Below are 27,804 nucleotides of genomic sequence, written 5' to 3'. Positions count from 1 at the left end.
CTCCGCGGCTGCTGACGGCGCGTTGTGTGTTTCTGACGGCGCAGGCGCGGAGGGTTACGCTTACGATCAAGAGACGTCTCCCCATCCTTCGGAAGAGGCACGTTCCAGCCGACACATCCACCATCGTGCAACTGTGACCGATCTCAACCACCTGCTGACGAAAGCGGCTTTCTCCGAACCACCCGGAGGGCTTTTCCCGTGGGCACTTGCCTCTTAGGTCATTGCATGTACTGTTTTCTTCCATGTGTTTACTAATGATAATCAGACAATGCCCCATCAAACTCAGCAATTTCTGGGAGGTTTAAAAGAAAAGAAGGAAAGCTAATCCTCCCTGCTCCTGCTAAGTGTACCGATCTTTCCTGATTTCCTCCCAAATGGCGTCATCATCGTGTCACATGCTGGTTGTCTCCTCTTGACTTCCGCCCCTCGGTGTGCATGAAAAAAATGGGGGTAGAGCCTCCGGGGTGCCTCGCGCGCGACACGGAGGGGGTTCTGCCTTCAAAAAAAAAAACCCCACCTTCTGAAAATACGGCGCTGCCTGTCGGTGTCTGGTTGCCGTCGTGTGTGATGTGGCGTGTCGATCCCGGGAGGAGGCGGCCGGGCGCGAGGGATGCACAACCAGCAGTGGCCGCCGGCCTCCCGGCGCTGCTGGCTCTGCTGCTCCTCAGACTGTTAAAAAATTCCTTTTTGCAAGCAGGGGCTTCAGGGAGGACCATTGCTAGGCTCCAACGAGCATCTCTGCCTTCATTTTCAGCAGTCGAGTTCAGTTTTGTTTAAAATTAAGAGAAATAACCCAGTTGTGTAGTCTGAGGCTGGCAGCTCACCACGCTCCGGCCCTTGCTAGGCTTTGCTTCCATAGCTGCTTAGAAAACATTGTAATCAGTCCCAATCACTAGTGATTTTTTTTTTCCTTGGTGCTTAGGAATGTTATTTTTAGTGGAAGGAGCTGAGTGCCCTAATGCATCTATAAATATTTATCAAGGGTGATGAATGGAGAGGAGTGATAAACCCTGAAACCAGCCCTCAGCTTTTCTTCCTGTCTGAACCGATACGTGGCCTCGGTTCCCGGTGGAAAGTGCTCGTTGGGTACCTACAGCCCTTGGGGAGAGAGAAAATAAACATACGTGGTGGCCACAGATTTAGCTGAATATAAATATTGTGAATGAGCTGTCAAGAAGGAAAGGAAAGTGATGATAACCTGGTGCAGCGTGTTAGCTTTAGCCTGCCAAGCAGAGCGCGCTCGCGGGGATGGGGAAGGATTTCGTGTGCGTTTTCGGCTGAATTTTGCTGAATTAGGGCCCACAGCGGCTTTGGCTGGGTTCAAGCACCGAGAATGGGAATGTTGGGCTGGTGGGGTGGTGAAGGCCGGCGGCGGCGGGAGGTGTTGTGGGTGTGCAGGCACCGGGGTCTTCCTCCTGCTGAGCAGAAGCGGGAGCAGCCGGGGAGGTGGTGCCACGGTGGGCCCGGGGGGGGGCCTGGCCCAGCCCCATGGGGCGGCTCGGGGTGGTGATGGTGGCAGCGGGCGGGGTGTGGGGTGGAAATTGTCGCTTCCTTAGAGGTGCCAGGGCCTAAAACGTGGCGCAGACTGGGGGGAAGGGACGGACACCCACCTCCCACAGCCGTCGGGGAAGCACGTCCCGCGCCGAGCCTGGGCCGCAGCAGAGCGTCGTGTTTGCTGCTTTTTTCCTGGTATTACTCACCCTGCGACTTTCCCTTCTCGCTTTTGCTGCCACGATGGCCAGGAGACAAAAACCTGCCGCGGCCACTGGCTTGGTGGCCGGGGCACGTGGGCTTTGTTTGGAAAACCTGGCGGGATCAGCAGGGTTTTGTCTGGACGTGGCCGTGATGTCGTCCATGTGTGTTAAACGTGAGCCTGCGTGCCGCAGCTCCGCGTCACCTCACCCGCGGTGCCATTGATTTTAACCAGAAAAGTGTTTTAGCAGATGCTTTATATTCTTGCAAGGCTGGGGCTGCAGGTTGGTGCTGGCTGCTGCTGGGAGGACGGTGCTCGCCCAGCAAGCCGCTGCCGTGGGGGGAATCCGGCACGGCTCCGGCAACGAGCACCCTGCAGCCAGCAAGAGCACCCAGGCACCGGGAGGGTCCATGCGTCGGATCAGCAAGGCCTGAGCTTAATTGCTCTTGTCCTCATCAGCCTGCTGCGGGTGGCTTCCCTCTGCTGTCGCTCGGGGGTGACGGGAACGATGCCGCAGGGTCCCCCCCAGCCTTCCCCGCGGTGATGCCGAGGAGAGCGTGGGTAGCTGGCTCGGTGGTGCCCCGGGCAGCCTGTTGTGCCGTGTCACCCAAGGGTGTCATTTGGGGAGGTCACCGTGTCGGTGAAGCCCAGCTGGTGGCCCGGGGTCTGCCCTCGCCACGCTGCTGCCCCAAGCACCAGCCTGTCCCTGGGGTGGGCAGCGCGGGCTCCAGGCAAGCACTGGGACCGGCGCGGACGCTGGGGGCCAGGCTGTGCCGTGACGGTTCCTGGGCCAGGCAGGATCCCTGCGATCATTTTGCACCCCGGTAACACCCGGCAGCTCCACCGGTGACGTGCTGGGATACCGCGTAGGGCACAAACCACTCACCCCCCCAGCTTGGTTAACTCTGAAACCTGCTGATGAACTATTGTTTGCCTTTGGAATAATCGCCTTAAAACCCCGGGAGGAACAGTTCAGGCCAGGCTTTACTCTATAAGTCCTGCCACAGCGCTACTGCCCCCGGCCCCGGCGTGTGCAGGTTCCCGAGGCCACGGGCACCATGTCAGAGCCCGGCCTTGCTCAGCACCCGCTGCCGGGGAAATCTGCTCAGTGAAATCTGCTCAGATACGGTTCGTTTCAATCTGGGGGTTTATTTTATGCAGCTGGAGGGTCATTTTTTGTCAGGAGCCAGGAATGGGGGTCACCAGCAAAGAGCGGGGCTGGGGAGGACGCAGGGCTGAATGCTGGGGGCAGCACATCGAGACAGGCCATAGGGGACCAGTTGCTGGTTGCTCTCAGTGACTTTGCCCCGGTCTGAGCCGTAATCCCCTCGCCAAATGCTGAGCAGAACCACAGAACCGCTGGGCTCCCACGTCGCCCTGGTTTTGGGGGACACTGCTCCACTCCCAGGGGCCATCCGGGCCCCAGCGCTGCGGCATAGCCACGGCAGCTGTAATTAAGCCCCTAATTAAGCCCCTTTTTAATTCCCACGTGGGCTGAGCAGGGGCTGGGGCAGAGCTGTGGGGCTCGTGGCACCTTCTCCCAGGCAGCAGCACCCGCCAGATTCAGGTTGTGACAAAACTTGGCAGTTTCCCTCGGGCAAAACCCACCTGAACAAAAAACCCAAACACCACCTAAAAACGTTTTCTCCCAGGGCAGTTACCTGGGCTGAGCCGTGTCCCCGCCTCGGCACCCAGGGGTGCCCCACTGCCGGGGGTCGATGCCAGGAGAGGGGAGCCCCCAGTTTTCCGGGGTAGGGCAGAGGGACGGGCGCCCTGCGGTGCCCCCGCACCCGGCGGGGCTGGCGGTGACGTTGGTGTCAGCTGCTTGTGCCGTCCCTCGGCACCCGTGTGCTCAGGGGCTCCCCCGGCCGTACCCACACAATCGGGGTGTCCCCGGCGGCAGACCCCAGCAGTCAGGGGGGGAGGTCGGGGGCCACGGCCAAGTTTTGGTGCCGTTCCCCATTCCTGGGACCGCGGGTGAGAGCGGGAGCGAGCGGGGGGAATGTCTCTAACAGAAACCTGTAGACTGGAAGCCATGTTCTGTCATCTGCCAAATATTTAATAAATTCATCTCGTCCCTAAGGGGTGTCTTGTCCCTTCGCCTTGTGGAAAAAGCAGCGATTTTGATGAAAAAGGGGGGGGGTGGGGGGAAGTTTTTTTGATATTTGGATAGGAAACGACTGCTCCAAAGCTGCGCGCGGCACGAGAGCAGCTGCCGGCGCTTCGCCGGGGCGGCAGAGCCGGGAGATTCCCCGCATTTGTCATGGCTGCAGGTCGCTGGCAGCAGACAGAGCCGCCTGTGTTCGGCGCCCGCCACATCTGTGCCATCGGCACGGCGCCGGCTGCGCGCCCCCCCACCCCACCAGATGTGCCCCCCCACCGCAACCCCCGCCGCGGCGAGCACATTTTCTGATGGCGGAAAGGTGGGAGCATCCGCGCTGGGGCCCCCGTCCCCTCCCAGCTGGGAAAGCTGGGCTTGGGGAGGGGGCAACGGGTGCCCCCCCACCCCGAGCAGCCCCGGCAATGGCGGCGCCATCATCATCGCTGGCGCGGAGATGGTGATGGCGGGAAGCTCGTGCCGCGCCCAGCCCCGGCACACACCGGCTTGGCGACGCCTCGCACCCATGCCCAGACCCTCCTGCAACCGCGCTGAGGGTACCCCGGCACCCACATGCCCCCCCCAGAGGAAACCTTACCCGCCGGCATCCGCAGCCTCGTGGGCGCAGATGCAGCCCCCCGCCGCGTGCCGGCCCCAATTTGGCACGGCGCGGCCGCGCTCCAGGTGCTCATTGGTCTTAGGGATTAGGGGCCTCGGTGGGAAAGACCCGGGACCCTCCCCGGAGCTGGGGGGGGTCTCCTGGCTGCTGGTGGGCCTGGGGGGGCTTCGTGCTCCCCTCAGCCCGGTGAGAGCAGGGAATCCCCAGGGAGCCCAGCCCGGCTTTGGGGGGACACACCGAGCACCGCTGCACCCCCGGGGGGGCTCTGAACTCCCTCCTGCACCCCCAGAGAGGCTCTGCTCCCCACCCCACACCTCCCGGGGGGGCTCTGCACCCCATCCCACATCACTGGGGGGACTCTGTTCCCCGTCCTACATCCCTGGGGGGGCTCTGCTCTGCCTCCCACATCTCCGGGGGGGGGTCTGATCCCCCCCTGAACCCCCCGGGGGGGGCTCTGCTCCTCCTCCCACATTCCTGGGGGGGCTCTGCTCCCCATTCCATACACGCAGGGGGGCTCTGCTCCCCATCCTGCACCCCCGGGGGGGCTCTGCTCCTCCTCCCACATCCCTGGGGGGGCTCTGCTCCCCATTCCATACCCCCGGGGGGGCTCTGCTCCCCATCCTGCACCCCTGGGGGGGCTCTGCTCCCCCTCCTGCATCCCCAGGGGTCTCTGCTCCCCATTCCATATCCCCGGGGGGGGTCTCTGCTCCCCATCCTGCACCCCCCGGGGTACACACTCACCCACACACAGTGCACCCCTGCTTTCAGGCCCGTGCACGCTCACGGCTCATGTGTGCAGGGTCCTCCTTGCCTCCCGTGTCCCTCCCCCGTCCCCAGCATCACCAGCGCCCCCCCCAGGTACCTGCCCCACCCCCCGCATTGTGCCACGCACCCTTGGGGACACCGAGCCATCCCCTGGAGACATCAAGCCACCGCCTCGGCCCTTCCCCGCTGCTCCCAGTAGTGGCCACGGCACCGGGGGTCGTGGGGGGGACACGGGACCCACAGTGGTGGCTGTGGGGCCTCACGTGCACTGAGCTGCGCCCGGACTCAGCCCCGGGGGGTCCCCTGGGGGCTGCCCTGTGCCGCTCCCCGAGGGGGGATGAGGGTGCTGTGGGTTCCAGGGAGCAGTGCTGGGGGGACGTGGGTGCTGTGTGGGGACACAGGGCCTGTTTGCGGCCAGGGAGCCTGTCCAGTGGCACCTGTGTCCTTGTCCCTGTCCCCTGTCCCATGGACCTGTCCCTGTCCCTGTCCCTGTCCCCTGTCCCTGTCCCCATCCCTGTCTCTGTCCCTGTCCTGTCCCCTGTCCCTATCCCTATCCCTGTCCCCTGTTCCTGTCCCCTGTCCCTGTTTATTCTACAGGTGACAACAATTTCACGCCTCATTAGCGCCGTATTCAACCCAATTGCCCCCAGCCCTGGGGGAGATCAGCCACTGCTCGCATGGGGCAGCAGGTGGGCTCAGCCCCACGGACCCCCCCACGGACCCCATGCACCCCAAAAAGCCCCCAGGGACCCCACGAGCCCTGGCCCTTCCCAGCCCTCCTCCTCCCCACCCACGATTTACGGGCAGCACCGAGCGCGGTTATCGGTGGGCAAACACCGCGCGGGGGTGGGACACAGAGGGTGCAGCCACGGGTGCCGGGGAGCCCCGCACGGGGCCTGCCAGGGGGCCAGTGGCCCCTTCCCAGGGGTCCCGGGCCTCACCACGCCTGCACCCACCCGTGGCACACCCAGCCGCCTCGCACACGCATGCCCTGCACACACGCACCCCACCGTGTGACACGCGCTGTGTCCCCATGGCATGACACCGGGTTGGGGACATTCATGCCACCGGGCCATGGTGGCATCACACTTGTGTCCCTTGGGGTCCCTTGGCCAATGGTGGCATCACACCTGTGTCCCTTGGGGTCCCTCAGGCCACAGTGGTATCACACCTGTGTCCCTTGGGGTCCCTTGGCCCATGGTGGCATCACACCTGTGTCCCTGGGGGTCCCTCAGGGCACAGTGGCATCACACCTACGTCCTGTGAGATCCCTTGGCCCATGGTGGCGCCACACCTGTGTCCCTTGGGGTCCCTTGGCCCATGCTGGCACCACATCTGCATCCCTTGGTGTCCCTCAAGCCACAGCGGCACCACACCTACATCCCTTGGGGTCCCCTCGGCCCACGGTGCCATCAGACCTTCGTGCCACGCTCCTCACGCCCCACATGCCCAGGGCCTTGCAAAGGTGCCGGTGGGAGGGATGTCCCCACCCCGGCACACCACGCCGCTGCCGGCGCGTGCCGCAGGCTCCCCCCGCGCCCAGGCAGGATCAGCTGGTGCCCCCCCCGCGGCAGCGCTGACTAACCGGCCGACCGTGTGTCACCGGCTTAATTTGGCGCCCGCCCTCTTGGCAAGATTAATTAATCCGATCCCCGCGCCCCCGGAGGGAGCTGCCTTCCAAATCGGCAACTGTCACCGGTGACGAGGCCGAGCTGCCGGGGCGGGGGGCGGCTGCGCAGCGCGGGGGGACCCCGGGGACACCCCACCTCTGCCGGGGGCTGCGGGATGGGCGACCAGTGCTGAGCGCGGCTGGAGCGGAGGCTGAGTCCAGCGAGCGCCGCGTCCAGCCGTAATGAGCCCGGCAGGCAGCGGAGCAGCCAGGGGAGCAGGCAGGGGAACAGGCAGCGGAACAGGCAGGGGAACAGGCAGCAGAGCAGGCAGTGGAGCAGGCAGGGGAACAGGGCCCAGCTGATCCCCAGTGTTGCACCGTCCACGGGACAGGAGATTTATGGCCGGTGGGAAACACCTTGCCGGGAGCTGCTGCCTCCTCCAGCCCGACTGCCCGTCAGGCGGATTTAAGCCGGGACTAATCGCACCTATCAGTCGAAACGAGGCCGGCGGTGCAGGAGCGGCTGCCGGCAGAGCTGGCGGGGCAGGAGGCAGGTGGGAGGGCAAAAAACCCCCTGGTCCCCTCTCCCAGCGGCAAACACCGCATCCCGGCGGGGGTCACTCCAGGAGCAATGGGGGTGACACTGGGAGTGATGGGGTAACACTGCAACCAATGGGGTAGCACTGGGAGTAATGGGGATAATGTGGGGGGTACCACTGGGAACAACGGGGACAGGGAGGGACAATGCCGGAGCATGGGGGATGACACAGTGGGGACCCTGGGGGTGCCACCATCATAGCTCGTGGGGACCCCCCAAGAGCCCTGTCCCCCCCCCGGCTGCAGGGTGGGCAGCAAAGGCTCTTCCCTTGACGTCCCTTTGCCGGAGGGGTTCGAAGCAAAAGGGGAAAAAATCCCAAAGATTTGGTTGTTGGAGGGAGATTTTCCATCGCAGAGCTGGGGCGAAACCTGGGTCACAGGGTGAGGGGGAACTGGGCTGGGCCGGCCCCGCTAGGCCTGGCCTGGCTCAAGCCCGGCCTGGCACTAGCCAGAGCTGCGGGACACTCTCCTTACGCGCAGACGTAGCTCTGGGGAGCCCCCCCCGGGCACAGACCCCCCGATGGCCACGGGGACCCCCCACATCCCCGCCTGCGCCAGGCCCCGCTCCCCTGCAGAGGGAATGGAGCCACCCCTGCCGAGAGTGTATGGGCGTGGAGACGTACCTACACACGGAGTACCTACACAGAGCTATACCTACACACAGAGTACCTACACAGAGTACCTACACATGGAGTACCTACACACAGCTATACCTACACACAGCTATACCTGCACACAGGGTACCTACACACAGTACCTACACGCAGCCATACCTACACACAGAGTACTTACACACAGAGTACCTACACACAGGTATACATACACACAGCTGTACCTGCAGTGTACCTACACACAGAGTACCTACACACACCTCTACCTACACACAGCCATACCGACACACAGTGTACCTACACACAGCCGTACCTACCTGCAGCCATACCTACACACACCTGTACCTACACACAGCTGTACCTACGTGCTGCCGCCCCTACTCCAGCTCTCCCTGCGGGCTGGCTCGGCGGCGCAGCTGCCCACACTCTGTGCCGCAGGCAGCTGCCTGTTGGAGTGGCGCAGGCAGCGCGCGCTGCACGGGAGCGGGGCGTGCCCGGGCTGCTGCCAGCCTGGTGGCCAACCCCACCGGCACCTGCAGCGCCGCAGCACGAGGCGCTGGCAGCCCCGGGCCTGCTGGCGTGGCCGTGCTGGGGCGCGAGGGCGGCTGCGTCAACGCCGCCGCAACCGGGGCTGCGGGGCACGGAAAAAAAATCCCCGCGGCGCAGCAGGAGCCGGGAGCGGGGAACGGGAGCGCACGTGCCACCGCAAACCCGAGCGTGGGGCTCGTGACGGTGTCGCCGAGGCCCCTCGCTGCGGCACAGCCCGTGGTGCAGCTGGGGGGGACACGGCGAGGCCACAGGGGATGCGGGGGGGTCAGCGTGCCTGAGTTCGGCTGCGGGCACGCCAACACCGCAGCCACCACTGGTGCCAGCATCCCAAAATAGCAGCCGGCACGGCGCGGCTGGGGAAAACCATCTCACCCAATGCCGGGGCATGGTGGCACTGGGACGTGGCCACACTGGCCAGCGGGGACGAAGCCTCTGCGGCCCAGCCCGGTGGCAGAGACCTGCCAGGAGGGAGTGACAGTGGCTGCCGGCACCGCGGCACGCGCGGCTCCAGCAAGATCCCCCCGGGATGGCCGGGGCGCGTTCAGCGACTGGAGAAATGAGTTGTGCCGGGGCTCAGCTGCGGCAACGTTCACAGCGAGCGCGCGGGGAGAGCGCGGGGAGAGCGCGGTGAGGCTCCTCGCCTGCATCCCGGCGTCGGGGGCAGCCGCGGTGCTGGGTTTTGGTGGCAGCGAGCTGGGGCAGCTCGCCCAGGGGCCCCGGCATGCTGGGGAGCTGGATCCCTCCTCTGACACGCTCGGGCCGTGACACGCCGCCGCTCGCTCGCCGCACCCCAGCCATGCTCTGGAAGCACCGCGAGGGCCATTCCCAGCGCAGCGCCGGGGCCTCGCCAGCATCAACATGGCCCTCAGCTGCCGACCCAGTGTGGTTTGGTGGGGTCGGTCCCAGCCCCAGCCCGGCAAACGACTGGACGCTACGTGCCGGGAAGTACAGGCAGGAGCAGGCAGCGGGCAGCCGGCAGGGCCAGGCAGCCTTTTGCGGTGGGCACCGGCCCCTTTCCAGCCTGGCTCATCGACACCTGCCAAAAGGCTCCTGTGAGAGACCCGTGGGAGCGGGAGCAGCCTTCCCCTGCAGCACGAAGGAGACGGCCTGTTAAGTCAGGGGAATGCGGCATTAATTATTATTATTAATTAATGTCTTATTTTACAGTGCCCCCATGTGCACCAGGCGCCTTCCAGCACTGAAGCCGAGCCGGGGCCCTGCCGGGAGCGGTGGGGGCCGGAGAGGGGCTGCAGGAGCACGGCTAGGCCCCCCTGTGCTGGTGCCAGGGGCCGTGGACGCCAGCCTGGGACCCCGGGTGTTCATCTGGATGGTGCTGGGGGGGTCCCCGGGGCAGGCTGGGCCCCACCCCGAGGTCACCCCCTCCTCAGCACCTGCCGGTGCCAGCTTTGGTGCAGCCCGTGCCATGTGCGAGGTGTCGGGAGTGGCAGTGCCGGCGTCCCTGGGTGCCTGCTGCGGCCGGGGGGGTACCCAGCAACCTCCCCCGCAGCCCCCCAGGTCCCCCCTCCAACACAACGGCTCTCTGGGGGTCTCCAATGCCCCCTGTAGCCCAGCCCTAAGCCCGTGACGGTGGGTCGGTCCTGGTGGTGCTGGGCTCCGCAGTCCCTCCCCAGCACCCACAACCCCCGGGGGTGCCGCAGGAACCTGCACCAGCCCCCAGGAAGCCTCAGGTGTGTTTATGGGTCAGGAGACTCGGAGACGTCGCAGCGGCCGAGCCCCCGGCCCCCTCACCGGCCCGCCAAGCCCTCACGGTGTGTCTGTGCCCATCGCCGGGCTCAGAGCCTCTCGGGGGGGCTGCCACGAAACACCTGGCACAGGAAGGTGCCCCAAGGATGCCCCGGCCCCTGCTCGGCCCCGGCAGCCCTTTGGCTGGGAGGGGAATGGGGGGGGGGGGGGTCTCCATTCAGCCCCCCCCAGCCTGGGGCTGGAGGAGGGTGCTGGGGCGGGGGGTGAGGGTGCCCAGCAGCTCCTGGAGGCATCCCAGCGGTGCCTCTGCGGGTCAGGGCTTGCTGCACGGCACGGCTCGGCTCAGCACTGCATGGCACAGCTCAGCACCAGATGGCACAGCTCAGCACCGCACAGCTCGGCTCAGCGTTGCAGCACACTGCTGGCATGGCTGGGCGCAGCAGTGCGTGTTGGCACGGCACAGCTCGGTGTAGCACAGCACAGCTCGGCACTGCCCAGCCTGGCTTGCTTTGGCACAGCTCAGCACGGCTCCCAACCGCGGGCATGGCACGGCTTGGCATGGCACAGCATGGTTGGTGCTCCTTGGCTGGGCATGGCACAGCCTGGCTCAGCACGGCACAGCCTGGCACAGCTTGGATCTCAGCTCAGCTCAGGGTGGCTTTGGCCCAGCTCTGCACGAGACTGCTGCTGGGCCTGGCTCAGCTTGGCCCAGCGTGCCTTAGCCCAGCACAACATGGCACAGCTCAGTTTGCCTTGGCCTGGTCCAGCACGGGTTGGCTCACGGTGGCCCGGCCTGGCTCAGCACTACATTGGCTCGACCCAGTCTGGCCCAGCCTGGCTCAGCTCGGCTCAGTTGGCACCGCCTCACCCAGCCCGGCTTGGCTCGGCTCAGCCTGGCCCCGTCCAACCCTGCTTGGCTTGACCCCCGCTCACCCCTTGCCTACGCTCGGCCCGGCTCAGCCAAGCCCAGCTCGGCCCGGCGCGGCTGAGCGCGGCCCGGCGGGCGCTAGGACCGCGCGGCGGGCGGGCGGGCGGCGCGGCTCGGTGCTGCAGTGGAGGCGGCGGCGCTGCGGGAGGAGGAGGCCTCGCCGGGCAGCGCAGCGGCGGCGGCGGCTCGGCACGGCTCGGCACGGCGCGCCGGGCCCGCACCGGCCCAGGTAACGGCCCCCCGCGGCGGCGCGGACACGGGGGCTTGGAGGGGGGGAAGAGCCCCCGCGGACCCCCGGGACGGGGCAACCCCCCCGCCACCCCCCCGCCGCGCCTCGGCTCGGAGACACTCGGCTCGGGTTCGGCTCCGCTCGGCTCGGGTTCGGCTCCGCTCGGTTCTGTTCGGCTCCGCTCGGCTCCGCTCGGGGCGGTTCGGCTCCCTCCGGCCCGCAGACCCCCCCCTCGCCGACACCCCCGCCCCGGTGTCCCCGGCCCCGTCCCCCCGCAGTGCCCCGGACCCGGTGGCGTCGCGGGGGCTGCGGCGGGGCCGGGCCGGGGGAGGAGAAGTCGGGGGGGGGGGGGTGCAGCGCCGAGCAGGAAAACATGGCAGCGGCCGGGCCGCCACCCGCCGGGCCGGGCCCGCCTCGCCCCCCCCGGCCCCCCGCGGCCGCCCCCGCTCCCGGCCCGGCCCCGCTCGGCGGGGGGGGTGTGGGGGGGTGTGGGGGGGGCGGCGGCGCGGCCCGGCGGGCCCGGCCCCCGCGGCGCCGCCGTGTCCTTGAGCGCCGCGCCGGGCGGCTGAAGGGCAGCGCGGGGCCCCGGCCCGGCCCGTTCCGGGGCTGCGAGGCCGCCCCGGGGGTGTCACCGCCGTGTGGGGGGGTGTCCCCCCCTCGCCAAGCCCCAGCCCGCCGCCCGCGGCAGCGGAGACCCCCGGGGGTGAGACATCCCCCCCCCCGCTCCCCATCCCGCGCCGGGGCCCGGAGACCCGGTGGGAGCCCCCCGGCCCGGGGTGCGGGGTCCCTGCCCGCAACCCCATGGCTGCCCCCCCAACCCCGGGCAGCAGCGGCGGAGTCACCCCTGGGGGGCTCGGACCGGCCGCGCCGCCTGACACAAGTTTTTTATTTTTTACACCCAAAAAAAAAATCCCTCCGCGGGAAGCAGAAGCAGCCGCGAGCGGGGAGGGGGCGGCGCGGGGCAGAGGCCTGGCAGGGTGCTGCCCGCTGCCTGCCCGCTGCCTGCTCCCCTGCCTGCCCGCTGCCTGCCTGCTGCCTGCTCCCTGCCTGCCCGCTGCCTGCTCCCTGCCTGCCCCCTGCCTGCCTGCTGCCTCCTCCCTGCCTGCTCCCTGCCTGCCCGCTGCCTGCTGCCCCGGCCCGGGGGGGACGCGGCTGGGCCACCCGCTCGCTTCCCCCTTTTCCCCTCTCGTTTATTTTTTCCTCTCCCCCCCCCCTTTCATTTTCGGGTGTTCGTGTGCGCGAACCTGCGGGCAAATGAAATTTTCCTCTTCGCTCAGTTCCTCTTTCTTTATTTCTTCCCTTTGTGTGACGTAGACGGTGTCACCGCGGGATTGGCGTTCGGTGCTGGCCGCGCTGCACCGAGCGCGCGGTGGCAGGAGCCGGCCGCCGCGGTGGGCGCCCGCATCCTGCCCCAGCTTCACCCCGGCGCCTTCCCCCGCGCCCGACGCCACAGGGGAGCCCCGGATGGGGACCCCGGCACCGACTCCAGCAAATCCCTCGAAGCTTTGGCCGCGGGCAGCCGGAGGGGAGCGGATGTTGCCGTCGCCGGCGGCTGCTCCCGGCAGCTCCCGCGCCTGCCGCTGGCCTTTCGTGCTGAGTCAGCTCGAAACTTCCGAGCGGGAGCTTCTTTAGGTGACGGGCAGCGCCCGCCGCCTCTCGAGGAAAGGCGGGATGCCGGTGCCCGCGCCGGCCGGCGAGCCGCGGCCTTCCCCCGGCTGCCTACGTGACTGCCGAGCTGCGTGACCTCCGTGCCTCAAACCCGCCGCTTCGCCGCCGGTGCTGCCCGCGCCGCGCCGGCTGCTCGGGGACCTTCGGGTGGTGGTTTTCGTGCGGGTATTTTTAGGTCTGCACACATCTGCGCGTCCCTGCCCGACGCCTTCCCACGGGCGCTGCCTGCGCCGCTGCCCGCCTGCCGCGGGCCGTAAGTGAGCGTGTGGCACCCTGCAGCTCGCCAGGTAACCGCCGGCACGCGCCCGCCTGTGCCCGGGACACGCGTGTGCCAGGCACACGCCTGCTCTGGCAGCACCGGCTCCGCGGGGGGAGCTGGTTTCGCGGCGTTCGGGACATCGTCTGCTCTCTGGTTCGCTCCGGGACCCGCTCGCCCTCGAGGCCGCAGGTTGCTTCGGGTTTTTGACGCCATTTGCCACGGCATGGAGCCGAGCCGCCGTCCCGCTTCCCCACCGCGCTCCCGCCGCAGGGCTCGGCACGCGCGGGAACCCGCCGCCGCCGGTTGGGCCTGTTCCCGCGGTTAACCGCCCTTCCCAGTTCAAAGCCGTACCTGGTTGCCAGTTTGAATCACCCCGGCTCCCCGGCTCGGCTCCCGGCCCTGCTCCCCTGCCAGCTGGAGGGTTTCCGGCACGCCGGGGGCTCTGCCCGCAGCGGCACTCGCTCACCATAATCACATCATCGCTCGGCATTTTTTTTCTCCCCGCGGGTAAGCCGAGCACGGCGAGCTCCTCGGCTCTCGGCGACGAGGCGTTCCCAGAGCTCTGCGCGCTCGGCCGCGGCTCCTTCATGAACCTCGCTGGCTTTGCGCTGTCCCGCCGGCAGAACGGCTCCGCGTCCCGCTGCGGGGGTCTCCGGCCGCCGGGCCCGTCCCACCCCACGGGCAGTTTTGGTTGACCGCTGCTCCCGCTTTGCAGGATCTGGCTCTTGTTTCGGTTCGCTCGTGGCGCGGTGCGGCGCTCCCCGGGGTGCGGCGCGAGGCCGGCTGGCTCCTGGGGTCCCCCCCCTCTGCGCCAGGACTGTTTTTGGGAGCGGGGGGGCACCTGCTGCGAGCAGACGCCGGCGCCTCATCCTCTCAAAACCCCCTGTGGCACCCGGCAGCGGTTCCCGGTTGGCCACGGCGAGGACAGGAGCTTCTCTGCCCGCCACGTGCACCCCCAAGCCGCGTGGCCAAATATTTTGCTCGTAAGTTATAATTACGGGGGATGAGGTCAACGCTTCTCCCGCCACGGTGGTTTCAGCGCCACCGTCTGCCGGAGGCGATCGCAGGGGAGCTGCCGCCGTTTGGCTCAATTTTGGGCCCCAGGGGACACCCACCCCGTCCCTGGTTGCCCCTGCCAGCAGCACCCACGCCATGGGGTGCGGGGGGGTGGGGGGGAGCCCCCTGTCGTGAGTCAGGGTGGGGGGCGCAGGGGGTGGGGGGTGACTCACGGCCGCGGCTCCCGGCCCCTCTGAGTCAGTCCTGAACTTCTTCCCCGGAGCTCGGGAAGGAGGAGGAGGAGGAGGAGGAGGAGGAGGAGGAGGAGGAGGAGCGCGGCTGCCCGGGGGTGGCGGTGACTCAAAGTGACAACAACAATAATAATACGCTGCGGCACTTGTCACGGGAGAGGCGTTTGGACGGGGTCCCTCGCGCGTCCCCGCCGCCTTCGGCAACGGCACGAGGGACCCCGTCCAAAGCCGGTGGGTGTCACCACGCCGGGGGATGCTGCACGCGGGGTCACGTTAGGACAGGAGCGGGGCGGGACGGGGGACACACACGCACACACACTGCGGTGAAGGTGTCACCCGCCACCGGCACGGGGGGCTGTCGGGGACCCCGCTCGCCATCACCTAAAATGGCCGTTTGGGTTTCTGCGGGTTCCCGGCTGCGGCACGGCAACGGCGGGCGCCGGCGAGGTCCCTAAATATAAAAAAAAAGGCGGGTTTTTTTTCTCTCTCTCTTTTTTTTTTTTTTTTTTTTGTCAACGCCGCGTGTCTCATCCATCCATCGCAGGTAACCTACTTTGAAACGCCTCTGCCGTGCGGCGAGCGTGACTCGCCGGGGCCCTGCCGTGCGGGAGCGGCACGGCGCGGGCTGGGGCTGCCGGTTCCCCCGCTCGCCGTCAGCCGTAAGGTCAGCGGGAGCCGTTAAATAGGGAGGCAGGAGGGAAGGCGGCGAGTCCCTCCCCGCGCTTCGGCGGCGAGACGCCGGACGAGGGTCTGTCCCCCACCGCCGCCGCGGCGAGGGGATGCCCCGGTGCCGCGGGAGGAGGGTCTCGGCGGCCTAACGGCATCGCCGCAGCCCCCCGTCCCGTCCCATCGCGCCTCGGCCGGGTAAGAGTGCGGGGGAGCGGGGCCGGTGGCGGGGGCCGCGGCACGTACCCTCGCGGCGAGGCCGCGTTCGCCCCACGGGGTGCCGGCGGAGGGGCTGGGGGCAGCAGGAGGCAGCCGGTGTCGCCGGTTTCTTCCCCCCCCCTTCCCCGTCTTTTGTTCGGCGGCCGCCGGGCCGGGCCGGGGCTGCCGCGGGGGTTTGTACGCAGCCCAACTATTTTTAGTGCGTTCGGAGACCATGTTTGCTGGAAGCGAATCAAAGCCCGCGAGCTGGCCCTTCGGCAGCGCCAAGCGGGGCGGCTCGCTGCCGCCGCGCTCCCCGGGCACCCGGGATGCCGAAAAGGGGGGGGCTTACCCACACCCACACCCCCCCTCAGGGCTGTCGGAGGGACCCCGGCGCGGTGGGGCTGGACTGAGGGGCCGGGGAGAGCCGAGCTGTTTTTTTTAGGGGACACCAGCACCCCCTGGTCGGTGTCTTTGGGCACCAGGGGACACCCCCCCGGGGTGCTGCTGCCGCGGAGGTGCCTGGGTGCAGCCGGGGTGTCCCCGGGTGCTTCCCAGCGACACGTGTCCTCCCGTGCCCGCGGCTTTGCCGGGGAGGTGGCCGAGGTGCCACCGTGCTGCAGCACCGCAGCTGCCCGACGGGCGCCGTGGGGGTGCTCGGGGTGCCGGGTGCCAGCCCCGGCCCCTCACCCAGGGGTGCTGGCGCGGCCGGTGCCCCGGGATGGCACCAGGGATGGGGTCTCCCCCCCCGACCCCGAGATGGAGAAGGAGCGGGACAGGGAAGCCCCTCCCTGGCTCCCATGGGGCGGGGGGCAGCCTGCACCCCCCATCCTCCATCCTGCACCCCCATCCCATGTCCCCCACCCCGTCCTGCACCCCCTGCCCACACCCCCCCTTCCCCAAACCCTGTCTGCGAAAGGGGCTGTGCTGGGGTACCCTGCCCCCCCCCCTCCTTGCCCAGCACCCCGAGTTCCCAGGGGCCCCCCCCAACGTGCCATGGCACTGCTGCAGGGGGTGGGGGGCGGCTGCAACCCCCCCCGCTCCCCTCCACCCCCCCAAAGCCTCGCGGGCACCCCCGCTGCAGGCAGGCGGGGGGCTGGGGGTGGGGGGGATGCGCGGGGTGTTGGGTTTCGGTTGGCGCAGCGGCGGCCCCCGCTGCCGGCAGCCCCCCAGCACCCGCCCGCCGGCCGGCAGCGGCTGCGGCTGGAAAGCTCTAGAAACAAATCGCAGCGCCGGTGCCAAAGGCAACAGCAGCCCCGGCCATGGCTAATGCAGCGTTTGCCATAGCAACAGGTGCTGGGGCTGACGCCGCCCCCGCAGCCCTGCCCGCACCCCTGCCTGCACCCCGCAGTCCTGCCCGCACCCCTGCCTGCACCCCACAGCCTGCCCGCACCCCTGCCTCCACCTTGCACCCCTGCCTGCATCCCGCATCCCTGCCTGCACCCCTGCCTCCACCCCGCATCCTGCACCCCTGCCTGCACCCCACAGCCCTGCCTGCACCCCTGTCTGCACCCTGCACCCCTGCCTGCATCCCACATCCCTGTCTGCACCCCTGCCCGCACCCTGCACCCCCACCTGCACCCCGCAGCCCCTGCCTGCAGCCCTGCCTGCACCGTTCACCCCACAGCCTTGCCTGCACCCTGCAACCCTGCCTGCACCCCGCAGCCCTGCCTGTACCCCACACCCCTGCCTGCACCCCTGCTTGCACTCTGCAGCCTTGCCTGCACCCTGCACCCCATAGCCCTGCCTGCACCCCACAGCCCTGCCTGCACCCCCCACTCCATGCTCAGCACCCTGCAAGAACGCGCCCTGCACCGTTACACCCCACACCCCACACCCTGGGGCGATGCCGGTGACGAGGTCCCAGCCCAGCCTGGCCGAGTCAAGGTTGTGGCATGTTAATAATTGCTGGGGCGGCGGGTGGGGGGCAGCGGGGCTGATGTTCCCACCCGCTCACCCCGGCCGTCTCCGCTTCCCGCAGGGGCAGGAAGATCCAGGCAGGCGGCGGGACGCAGGGGCTGGCCGCTGCGGCGGGCAACGGCTCCCGGACCCCCTCCTCAACGCAGAGAGCCGGAGCGCGGCGGCGGGGTCCACTTCGGTGCTGAAGAGGCGACGGTCCCAGGCGCCCGCCCTCGCTCCCCACCATGCCGTCCAGCGGGACCCTCGACGCCAGCAGCCCCGCTCCCAACCGCGAGGCGCTCGACACGCACAAGGTAGGCTCCTGCCGCGGCTCTGCTGGCTCCCAGCACGTCAGGGGGCGGCTGCCAGGGAAGCAGGGGGCCCCCCCTGCTCGTGCCACAGCCGTCACCGGGCTCCGGGGGGGGTCCAGCTTGCTCCTGGCCGAGCACCGGCTGGCAGGCATGAAGGGAAAGCGGGTTGCGGGGTCCCCTCTGCTGCGTGCCAGCCCCGCTGCCCTCCCCCCTCGCCGCAGCGGGGAGCGCGGTGCTGGACGGGGGGAGCCCTGAGCCACGGCCAGGATTAGTGCGGATTGAGCTATTCCTGGCGGTGAGGGAGCGCGGGGAGGGGATGGTGAAGCAGAGACCTGCTGTCACCTCCTGGCCAGGGCAAGCACCGGCGGCGGGGAGGGGGCTGCTGCTTTGGTGGGGTGGGGGGTGACCCCCTCAGAAAGGGGGCTTTCCCCTTAGAAAGGGGGCTTCCCCCTTAGAAAGGGGGCTACCCCCCTAGAAAGGGGGCTACCCTGGCTCTGGAGGTGGGTGGGTGGCCATGGGCTGGGCTCGGGGCTGCGCTGGGTTTGGTGACCGTGTCCCCACCGCGGCTGCTGCCGGTGCCGGCAGAGGCATCGCTCTTGCCACCGAGAGAAGCATCCCGGCGGGCGCAGGGGCAGGGCCTGGCCTGGTCGCAGCGTGGGGACCAGGGCCGTCGGCCAGCTGGACGCCGTCCCGCCGCGGGCAGCGCGGGGTCGGGGTCATCCGAGTTCCTCCAGGCTGGCTGGGCCATGGCGGCCACACCGGTGCTCCCCGGCCCTCGCTCCCAGCTCCCATGTGTCCGTTGGGAAGCGCCCGGCACGTTCGTGGCACGGCCGGGGGGACGAGGGAACTGGGGGGGGCGGCAGGTGGGCGGCGGGTCCCGTGCTTCCCCCTATGGTGTGTCACGCCGGAGCGGGTGCGTGCGAGTCGCTGGCACTGGGAGCATGACGGGGCACCGTGGGTCACGCCGGTGCCGGCTGCTCTCGGCACGGATCCAGTGAGGCCGTGCGCCAGCTCTCGTGCTATATCGGGGGGGTCTCCACACCCGCCTTCTCCCGCCCCATGGGGCTGGTTTCATCCCCCCCCTGCTGCCGAGGACCCCCAGGTGCCACCCGGTGCAGCCGGGAGCTGGGACCCGGCGCGGCGGCGGTGGAGCCGGCACTGCGTCATGCGGCAGCTCTCCTCCTCAGCGGTGGTTTCCCTCTGGGTTGTTGCTTGGCAGCGGCGCAGGAGCGCGGCGCTTTGGGGGACGCGCTGAGCAGCCTCAAGCCCGGCCCAGCCCCGGGGAGAAAGGGGAGTGGGGTGCTCTACGGTGCAGGGGGGGATGGCTCACAGCACCGGCACCCCTGTACCGGGCCAGGGGGAGCGGAGCCCCATCGCAGCCCTTTCGCTGGGCTGCACCCCCACATCTCCACCATCTGCGCCACTTTTGGGGTGCCCGCTGTGCCCTGAGGGGGGGTCCCTGCAGCCCCGGTGCTGCCGCTGGCGTGGTGAGACAGGGCTGGAGCACCACAGAGACCCCCCGGAGAGGGGGGAGACCCTGCAGAGCCCCCCAAGAGCCCCCCTCGCCTCCCCGGCCGCATCCAGTCCGTGCCAGCGCCACGCACTTGACACCCCGCCGCAGCTTACCTTTACACCCAGCGTAAAAGGCACTGGGGCCCAGACAAAATTGGGACACCGGGGGCAAAGGGATGGTTGTTGGGGGGGGTTCACCGCTGCCAGGAGCAGGGCTGGGCCCCTCTAGGCTCCTTGGTGCTGCCGGGTGCTGCGGCGGTGGCGGGAGCTGCTGAGTCCAGCAGCGGCTCCAGCTGGGACAAAGTGCAGCGCCGCAGGGTTTAGCAAGACGGGTCCCCCCAAAAGCACGGGGAGGGGGGATCTGCTGTGCTCACCCCAGCCAGCTCTCGCACACGGTGCGGTGGGCCTGCGGGGGCAGGGACCCCCGGGAATCAACCCCCCCCCGGGGACCCCGTTTGGCTCCGGCGCCGGGGTGGAGCTGGAGCCGTGATCCTGACGTCGTCCTTGGACCCGCCGCAAAATTCTCCGCCTGGGGCTGAGCCCCCGGGGGCCGCGGTGCCGCCTCTCCTTGCCGGCTGCGGTGCCAGGGCTGAGGCCTGGTCACTGCGACACTGGTGGGGGGGACGTTGGGGGCTGCTCTGCCCCATGGCAATGGGGCTGGGCCCAGCGCGGTGCTGGTGGCCCACGATGGTGGCTGGGGATGAGCCGGCACGTGGCTCCCGCGCGATGCCACGGGCACGGAGCGATGGGCAATGGGCTGGGGCACCATGGCCGTGGGGTACGGCATGTCCCGGCCCCCCAGGACCCTTTGGGCCAGACCCCCGTGGGGATGTGCCGGCTGTTGGCACGGCAGGAACGTGGCTGCAGCTGGATGTCGGCGCTGTCTGGCTGCCAGCCCCATCCCCTCCCCGGCCTCTCCCTCGCCAGCCCCCCGCCGGCCTCTCCTCCTTCCCTGCTCCCCCTCCGCGGCCTCTTCCTGCCTTGGCCACTGCCGCCGGGATCTTCTGGGGCTCAGGTGAAACCGGCACCGCCACCACGGGACACGCCGGGGGCCCCGCGTGTCCGTCCCCCCCCGTGCCACAGGCCCCCCGAGCGGGGAGCGGGGTCCCCCCCCGGCACGCCGCGCTCCTCGGGCGGCTCCCCGGCGCGGGGAGCAGGTTCATTTCCCGGGGTCACCCTCCTGCGCCGTCGCCCGTGCCGGCACAGGCACCCTGCCAGCACCCCGGGACTGGGGCACCGTTCCGCAGAGCAGGGGGACGTGCCACGGGGAGGGGTGCATGGCCCCCGAAGCGCCCACGCTGGGGGCGGCACGGTGAAGCAGGCAGCTGCCTGCCCACTCCAAGGGCACCCTGGCTCCTGCGGCATGCCCTTGGCCTCAGGGAGCTGCGGGGCTCCCGGCAGACCCGCTGTGCCGTCCCGTGCCGTGCCGGGGGGTCCACGCAGGAGCCCCCAGCCCCACATGTGCGGGGCTCCGGTGGGTTGTGGGAGCAGGCACGTACCCCTGAGCCGGCCACGGCGCAGGAGGCGAAGGCGCCCAGCCCACGATGGCTCGTGCTGCGGCCCACGCCATGGCAAGAGCCACAGTTGCCCCTCTGATGGTGGTCGGGGGCCACCGGCGTGGTGATGCTGGCCATGCTCCTGCCTTGCTGGCCACACATTGCGCCCACGGTGCCGGCGATGCCAAGCGGGATCGGAGCCGTGCCCAGGACCTCGGGCTGCCCGGCCCCGGGGCCGGCGGCGTAACCGTCCTCTCTGTCTCCGGCTCGCAGGGGGAAGAGGAGCCCGAGGAGAACCAGAGCAAGGAGGAGAAGCAGGAGCCGGGGACGCCCATGAGGAAAGCCGGGCGGCCCGGGCGGAAGCGCAAGCATGCCCAGGTGAGCCAGCGGGCGCCGGGCGCGGGGGCCAGGTTTGGGGGCTCCCGGCGTGCCGGGGCACGCGGCCTCTGGCCGGGAGCAGAGCCCGAGGGCGGTAGGGCAGCAGGAGGGGAGCTGTGTCCCCCCCCAGCCCCCAGCGCTGCCCCCTCACCAGCGTCCCCGGCTCCCGCCATGCAGGCGATGCCCGCTCTTGAGTGTGCGGGGCTCAGCGAGCTCCTGGCTCGCTAGCCCAGCCGGCTGGGATCACGGCCAGATGCACCAAAGCACCCGAAACGGCTCATCCTGGCGAGCGCCTGGGCTGAGGGGTGGGCACAGGAGAGCGCCGCGGTGCCCGTGGGTGCCATGCCCACGGTGGGGTGGCTGCGGGGTGACGGGGGGTGCGTGGGGCTTCGGGCAGCAGCCGGCTGTGGTGGGACACCGGGACAGGGCACCCGGGGCTGGGGGGACTCGCTTTGGTGGTGGCTTGGCCCTCCCAAGCCACTGTGGGTCACAGTGCCACTGGGGAGCCACGGTGGCTTCGTCCCCAGCCCCGGCTGGCGGTGCTGCCATCGGTGCTCGGAGGAGGCGAGCGGGGCCAGGGCACCTTTGCTGCTGGGAGGTTACAAAAGCTTTTTTGCCAAAGTTTCTGGCTGCAGAAAGGGTTAATCCTGCGCTCGGGTCCCGATCCTGCCTGGGGTGGGCAGGGGTGCGCCGGGGGACGCGGGGCCGGGAGCCGGCGGGCTGCGAAGGCTGGCTGTAAATCCGGCGGGGCGGGAGGTACGTGCCGGGGCGGGGGGAACCGTTTTGGTGGAAGAACAATGCTGGCACGGGAACAAATGGGGAAAGTCGTCACGAACAGCGCGAGCCTGGGAACCGGGAGGTCTCTGGCCATGGGAGCAGGCGGGTCCCGGCAGCCCCCTCCGGCATGGCGCGTCCGGAGCGGGATGGCTGGTTTGGCGACGGTGCCACGACGCTGGGTACCTCCCGGTGTGTCCTGCGGAAGAGCTGCTTGGCTGGCAGCGGGTGCCTGTCCTGTGCGCGCTCACTGCACGCTCCGGCGCGCCACACCTGCCCCGCACGCGGTGCCGGCCCGGCCGGCGGCTCCCGCTGCCAAGCGAGTGGAGCTGGCAAGCCCGGTGGCCCCGCGGGCACTGCCAGGAGGCCAGGGAAAGCCCCGGCCGGGTGTGAGCTGCTAAAAATATCCTTCCCGCCGCAGAGCCCCGCGGTGCCGGCGCCTGCCGGTGCGGTCCCTGGCCGGGGGCACCGGCACGGGGACCCTGGGCGACCAAGCTGGCCCCTTGGCGACCGGCCAAGGGTCCCCAGGACCCCACTCGCAGGGACCCAGCAGGCAGAGGTGTCGCAGGAGGGTGCTGAGTGTCCGCCTCGATCTGCGGCCGCCGGCCCCTCCTGGCACGTCTGTGGGGTGGGGAGCTCAGCCCCAGGCTCCCCCCTCCCCAGCAGGGCCGGGACACCAGCGGGGTGCAGAGGACAGGCAGGAGTGGGCAGGGAGGCAGGAGATGGTGCCGGCTGCGGGCAGCGATGGACCCTGGCAGGAGCTGGCAGCTGCTGGGCAGGGCCGTGCCATTCTGAGCTGTGCTGAGCCACACCGTGCCAAACCGTCCCGTGGCTCTAAGACCAGCCCCCCCAGCCCCAGCCAGGGCTCAGCAGCGGGACCCCCTCTGCCAGGGGCTCTGCGGTGGTGCCATGTTTGGCGGTGACACCCCCGGCACCTTCCCCCTGGCAGAGGAGCCACGGCCCAGGGGCTGCCCCATCCCGTCTCCCCCCGCTTGGCAGCTCCCCGGGGTTCAGGCAGCTCCGGGGGCTGCCAGTGCTCCAGGACCGGTGTCGGCACAAGGCTCCCCGAGGGCTGCGGTGCGCCGGGGCTGTCCCCCATCCCGCTGCGAGCACCGGTCAGCGCGTGTCCCCGGCACAGCCAGCCCCTGCGTCCCCCCCCCAGCTGCGAGCGAGGCGGCGGGGCCGGCACAGGGCCTGTCCAGGCCGGCGGGCTCCCGGCGGAGCAGCGGCCTTGGCGGGGGCCCAGCGGAGGGGAGGGGAGCGGGAGAAAGGCAGCGCTTGTTCCCAGGGCCCGGCCGGCGCGGAGGAAGCGGGTGGGTGGGCAGGAAGGCAGACCCGCCGCCGGGCCTGCGCCGGGGCGGCCGGGGAGGGGCGCAGGGTGGGTCCCGGTCTCCCCTTCCCCTCTGCCTCCCCGGTGCGGCGGCGGCGGTGCCCGAGTGGCAGCACCGGGACGCGCCGCGGCAGCACGAGGGGGTCCGGTTCTGACCCAGGTAGGGAGGCGTGAGGGCGCGGGGCGGCCGATTTCGGACGGGTGCGGTGCTGGGGCGTGCCGGTGACGCCCGTTCTCTCAGCGCGTGGTGGGCCGGGGGCTGCCGTGCTGGCGGGAAGGGGCTGCCACGGGCAGGGCTGGAGCGGCACTGGGGCGGCACGTGGCACCGCAGCCCCCCACCGCTCTGCGTGGCACCGCGTGGGAAGGGGGTGGCACGGCTCCCGGCGGGGCACACAGCCGTGATGGTTAATCCCGGTGCCGCTGCCATGGCCTCGCAGCCCCGAGGGAACCATGTGCCGCCGCCATGGCCCCCCACACCCCATCCCACCAGGGGAGCGGGCCGAGCCCCCCCATGGCCACACCGAGCCCCCCGTGGCTGCACCGAGCCCTCCGTGGCCGCACGGAGCCAGCCCCCGCGGCCACCTAGCCCAGAGCGCATCGCCGGCCTTCCCGTTTCCTCCCGGGAAGCGCGCGCAGCCCCTGCCATTGTTTTCAGCGCGGTGGCCAGGATGCGGCCCCGAGCAGGAGGTGGGAGCGGGGCCGGGGGGCGGTTGGGCCCCCCCATCACCAGCTGCAACACAGCCTGGCATGACATCTCCACCCTCCCAATGGCGACGGTGTCTGCTCGCTTGAGCCGTGCCCGCCCTGGGGTCCCGGCTTTGCCGACTGCCGCAGCCGGGAGGCTGGGGAGAGGCGTTGGGGAGCGGTTCCCTGTGTGGCCGTGGCTCTCCGCTGGTGCTGCTGGACACCCCCGGCCCCCAACGCGCCCCTCCTCCCGCCTCACCAGCCCCTTCCCTGCTGCGGGTTGCGGGGCAGCTCATCCCCTCCGTCCCGGCCCCTCGGCACAGCGCAGCAGCCCCCGGCACACCAGCGAGCCAGCAAACGGAGGAAGTGACTCTGCCAGCGAGCCGGGGCGGCCGGGGAGAGCAGGAAGCGCCCGCTGCCGCGGGGAGGAGGCAGCCAGACCAGGGGGGTCTGCGCGCCAGCCCAAGGGGACGCACCATGGTAAGCAGCATGTGCCCCCCACCGCCTGCCGGGCACGCGCCTGGGGAGGGGGCAGCGGCGGTGGCTTTGGCGCAAATCCAGGGAACCCTGGAGAGCAAGACCTCCGCTGCCACCTCCCCGGAGCTCGGTGTCCCCTCCCCGGTGCCCTTCCCGGCAGCCCCCGCCGTGGCAGGGGAGGGTGGGCAGCACCGCCAGCGCCCCGGCTCACGCCAAGCCCGGCCGGCAGCTCCGGTGTTTGCTCCCCAGCACCCGCCGCCGTACGCCGCTGCATCCTGGGATGTGTAGTTTTGCCGGGGACGGGCAAGGAGGGTCCTCTCCGTGCCGTGCCGCGGCCCCTGACACCCCCTGCGCCATGGGGAGCTGGCGTGGGGGGGGGCCAGGGCAGAGGTGGGGGTGGGCAGCGGCGCAGGGAAGGTACGGGGTGGGGGGGGGGCTGTGCGGCCGCGTTTCCTGGCATCGCTGCCGCAGAGATGGGGGGGCCCCGCTCCGGCGCAGGCGGGGCTGGGAGCGAACCTGGGGCCCCTCTCTGAGGTCCGGCAGAGCCCCCGTTCGGCCGCCGGTGCTGGGGGGGCCACGGCGAGGCCGGGGTGGGCACCCTGTGGGCAGCGTACAGGGTGTCCAGGGAGGACGGTGCCGGTGCCCCAATGGTTCCGCTGTGCCGGCCCGGGAGGGGACCGAGTGCTCCCCAGCGCCGCGGCAGCGGAGGCAGAGCCCACCCTGCCGCGGCTGCGCCGCGCGTCCGGCTGCTGCCATGACGCAGCAGCACTTTCACTCTCCTTTGCCACGGAAACCACCGAGCTGGGCTGCTCCTCTCGCTCTGACTCCGCTCCCGCTCCCGCTGGCCCGAGCCGGTGCCGTGCCGTGAGGCTGCCCCGGCGTGGAGGGACACCGGGCCCACCGTCCCCATCCCCGCGGCCTCGCGTGCCGGCGGCAAGCGCGGGCGCAGCCGGTTCCTCCCCCGCGTCTCACGCTCGCGTGCGCTCCCCGCTCCTGTCGCCGCACTCGCGAGCCAGGGCCGGCTGCTGCACGTTTTCCTGCGGGCGCCGGCACCGCCTGTCGCACCCGCGCACCCGCCTGTCGCACCCGCCGGCGCCGCCTGTCGCGCACGCACACCCGCCCGCGGGTGTTGGTGTGGCCCAGCTGACACGCGCGGGCTCCGGCTGCGCCTCTCACGCTCTTTCCCGCGCTCACTGCGGGGCCACGTCTCTGTGTGTCACACGCGCGCACGTGGCTGCTCACAGGGTTGTCATGGCGCCTGGCTCTGCCTGTCACCTCTGCACACACACACACACACATACACGTGTCGTGGTCCCTGGCTCCGCCTGTTGCGCACACATGCATGTGCAGATGAGCTGTCCCTGCTCTTGTGCACACACACACATACAGTTGTCACACGCCCTGTCCCTTCCTGTCACACACACACGCCTCAGTGGCCAGCTCTGCCTGTCATGCACACGCGTGTGCACAGCCGTCACAGGCCCTGGCTCCGCCTGTCTTGCACAAGCGTGCACACGCACCAGCCTTTGCGCGTTCCCACGTGGTGGTACAGGCAGGACGGGCAGGACAGGCAGCTCCGATGTCCCCTCTGTGCTGGGGATGTCATCGCCAACACGGGGACCGGGACAGCTGGGTGACATCCCAGCGTGTCCTTGTCCAGAGGGTACCGTAGCACCGTGTCCTGGTCCTGAGGGTGTCACGGCCACTTGTCCTGGTCCTCATGGTGTTACCTCCGCTTGTCTCGGTCCTGAGGGTGACGTGGCGTTGTGTCCTGGTTCTAAAGACATCATGGTGTTGTGTCCTGCTCCTCGGGGTCTCGTGGTCATTTGGCCAGGTCTTGAAGGTGTCATGGTGGTGTATCCAGGTCCTCACGGTGTCCCTTCCTTGTGTCTTGGTCCTGAGGGTGCCATGGCATTGTATCCAGGTCCTCATGGTGTCACCTCCATTTCTCTTGGTCCTCAGGGTGTCATGGTGTTTTGTCGTTGTCCTAAGGGTGTCATGGTGTTGTGTCCTGGTCCTGAAGGTGTCATGGCCATTTGTCCTGGTCCTGAGGGTGTCATGGTGGTGTATCCACATCCTCGTGGTGTCACTTCCTTATGTCTCGGTCCTGAGGGTGCCATGGCTCCATGTCTTGATCCTCATGGTGTCACCTCCATTTCTCTTGGTCCTCAGGGTGATATGGTGGTGTGTCTTGGTCCTAAGGGTGTCATGGCATTGTGTCCTGGTCCTGAAGGTGTCATGGCCATTTGTCCAGGTCCTGAAGATGTCATGGCGGTGTATCTGGGTCCTCATGTGTCACTTCCTTGTGTCTTGGTCCTCAGGGTGCCGTGGCATTGTATCCAGGTCCTCATGGTGTCACCTCCATTTCTCTTGGTCCTGAGGGTGACACAGCGTTGTGTCCTGGTCCCGAGGGTGTTCACTGCAACATGAGCAGCTCCTCAGGGTGTCGTGGCGGTGGGTCCTGGTCCTGAGTGTGCTGTGGAGGTGCGTCTTGGTCCTGAGGGTGTCCTGGGCCTGAAGCTGCCGTGCACTGAGTCCTGGTCCTGAGGGCACCACGGCCCTGCATGAGTGTCATGGCTCCATGTCCTGGTCCTCATGATGTCACCTCCATTTTATCTTGGTCCTCGGGGTGTCACGACAGTTTGTCCTGGTCCTGAAGGTGTCCCAGCATTGTGTCCATGCCTCTTGGTGTCACATCCTTGTGTCTTGGCCCTGAGGGTGCTGTGGATGTGTGTCCTTCTCCTGAGGATGCCATGGTGCTGTGTCCTGGTCCAGAGGATGTCATGGCAGCGGCTGTCAGGACAGTGGTGAAGGTGGCATGGCAGTGTATCCAGGTCCTCCTGGTGTCACCTGCTTCCATCCTGGTCCTGTGGGTATCGCGTCCCTATGTCCAGGGCCTGAGGATGCTGTGTCATTGTGTCACGGTCTTGAGGGTGTTACTGTAGCGTGTCCTTGTCCTGAAGTTGCCATGGCATTTTGTCCTGGTCCTGAGGGTGCCATGGCTGTGTGTCCCGCTCCTGAGGGTGTCATGGCACCATGTCCTGGTCCTGGGGATCTCAGGGCACCGTGTCCTAGTCCTGAGAGTGCCATGGTTTTGTTATCCTTAGGATGTTGTGGCTGTTTGTCCTTGTCCTGAGGGCATCGTGACAGCATGTCCAACTCCTGAGAGTTCCAAGGCCTTGTGTCCCGTTCCTGAGGGTGACATGATACCATCTCCTGGTTCTGAGGGTGTCATGGCCATGTGTCCTTGTCCTGAGGGTGCCATGGCCGTGTGTCCTCGTCCCGAGGGTGCCATGGCTGTGTGTCCTGGTTCCGCGGGTGCCATGACACCGTGTCCAGGTTCTGAGGGTGCTATGGCAATTTTTCCTGATCCTAAGGATTTTGTGGCACCATGTCCCAGTCCTGAGGGTGCCATGGCTGTGTGTTCTTGTCCTGAGGGTGTCAACACAGTGTGTCCTGCACCTGAGGGTGTCATTGCAACATGAGCTGCTCCCGAGGGTGCT

The 27,804-nt window shown here is 68.9% G+C and overlaps 2 protein-coding genes across 14 annotated transcripts in view; both read left to right on the top strand.

Annotated features, from left to right (window-relative positions):
- The window catches only part of DTNB (dystrobrevin beta), a 218,168-nt gene extending 214,393 nt beyond the window's left edge, over positions 1 to 3,775 (top strand). For all 12 annotated transcript variants that reach the window (XM_074861192.1, XM_074861191.1, XM_074861189.1 and 9 more), the window contains one exon: positions 45 to 3,775. The gene's annotated coding sequence lies outside the window, so the exon portion shown is untranslated. The remainder of the gene's footprint in view (positions 1 to 44) is intronic.
- A 7,491-nt stretch (positions 3,776 to 11,266) lies between these two features.
- Positions 11,267 to 27,804, top strand: part of DNMT3A (DNA methyltransferase 3 alpha) — a 35,159-nt gene continuing 18,621 nt past the window's right edge. For both annotated transcript variants that reach the window (XM_074861182.1, XM_074861181.1), the window contains exons 1-3: positions 11,267 to 11,402; positions 17,422 to 17,653; positions 20,932 to 21,036. In XM_074861182.1, the coding sequence (XP_074717283.1) occupies positions 17,585 to 17,653; positions 20,932 to 21,036 (174 nt within the window). In that variant the 5' untranslated portion in view covers positions 11,267 to 11,402; positions 17,422 to 17,584. The remainder of the gene's footprint in view (positions 11,403 to 17,421; positions 17,654 to 20,931; positions 21,037 to 27,804) is intronic.

Source organism: Strix uralensis, chromosome 3, assembly GCF_047716275.1.
Source record: "Strix uralensis isolate ZFMK-TIS-50842 chromosome 3, bStrUra1, whole genome shotgun sequence".
NCBI lineage: Eukaryota > Metazoa > Chordata > Aves > Strigiformes > Strigidae > Strix > Strix uralensis.
The sequence above is the reverse complement of the archived record's forward strand: the minus strand, read 5'-3'. Positions and strand labels throughout refer to the sequence as shown.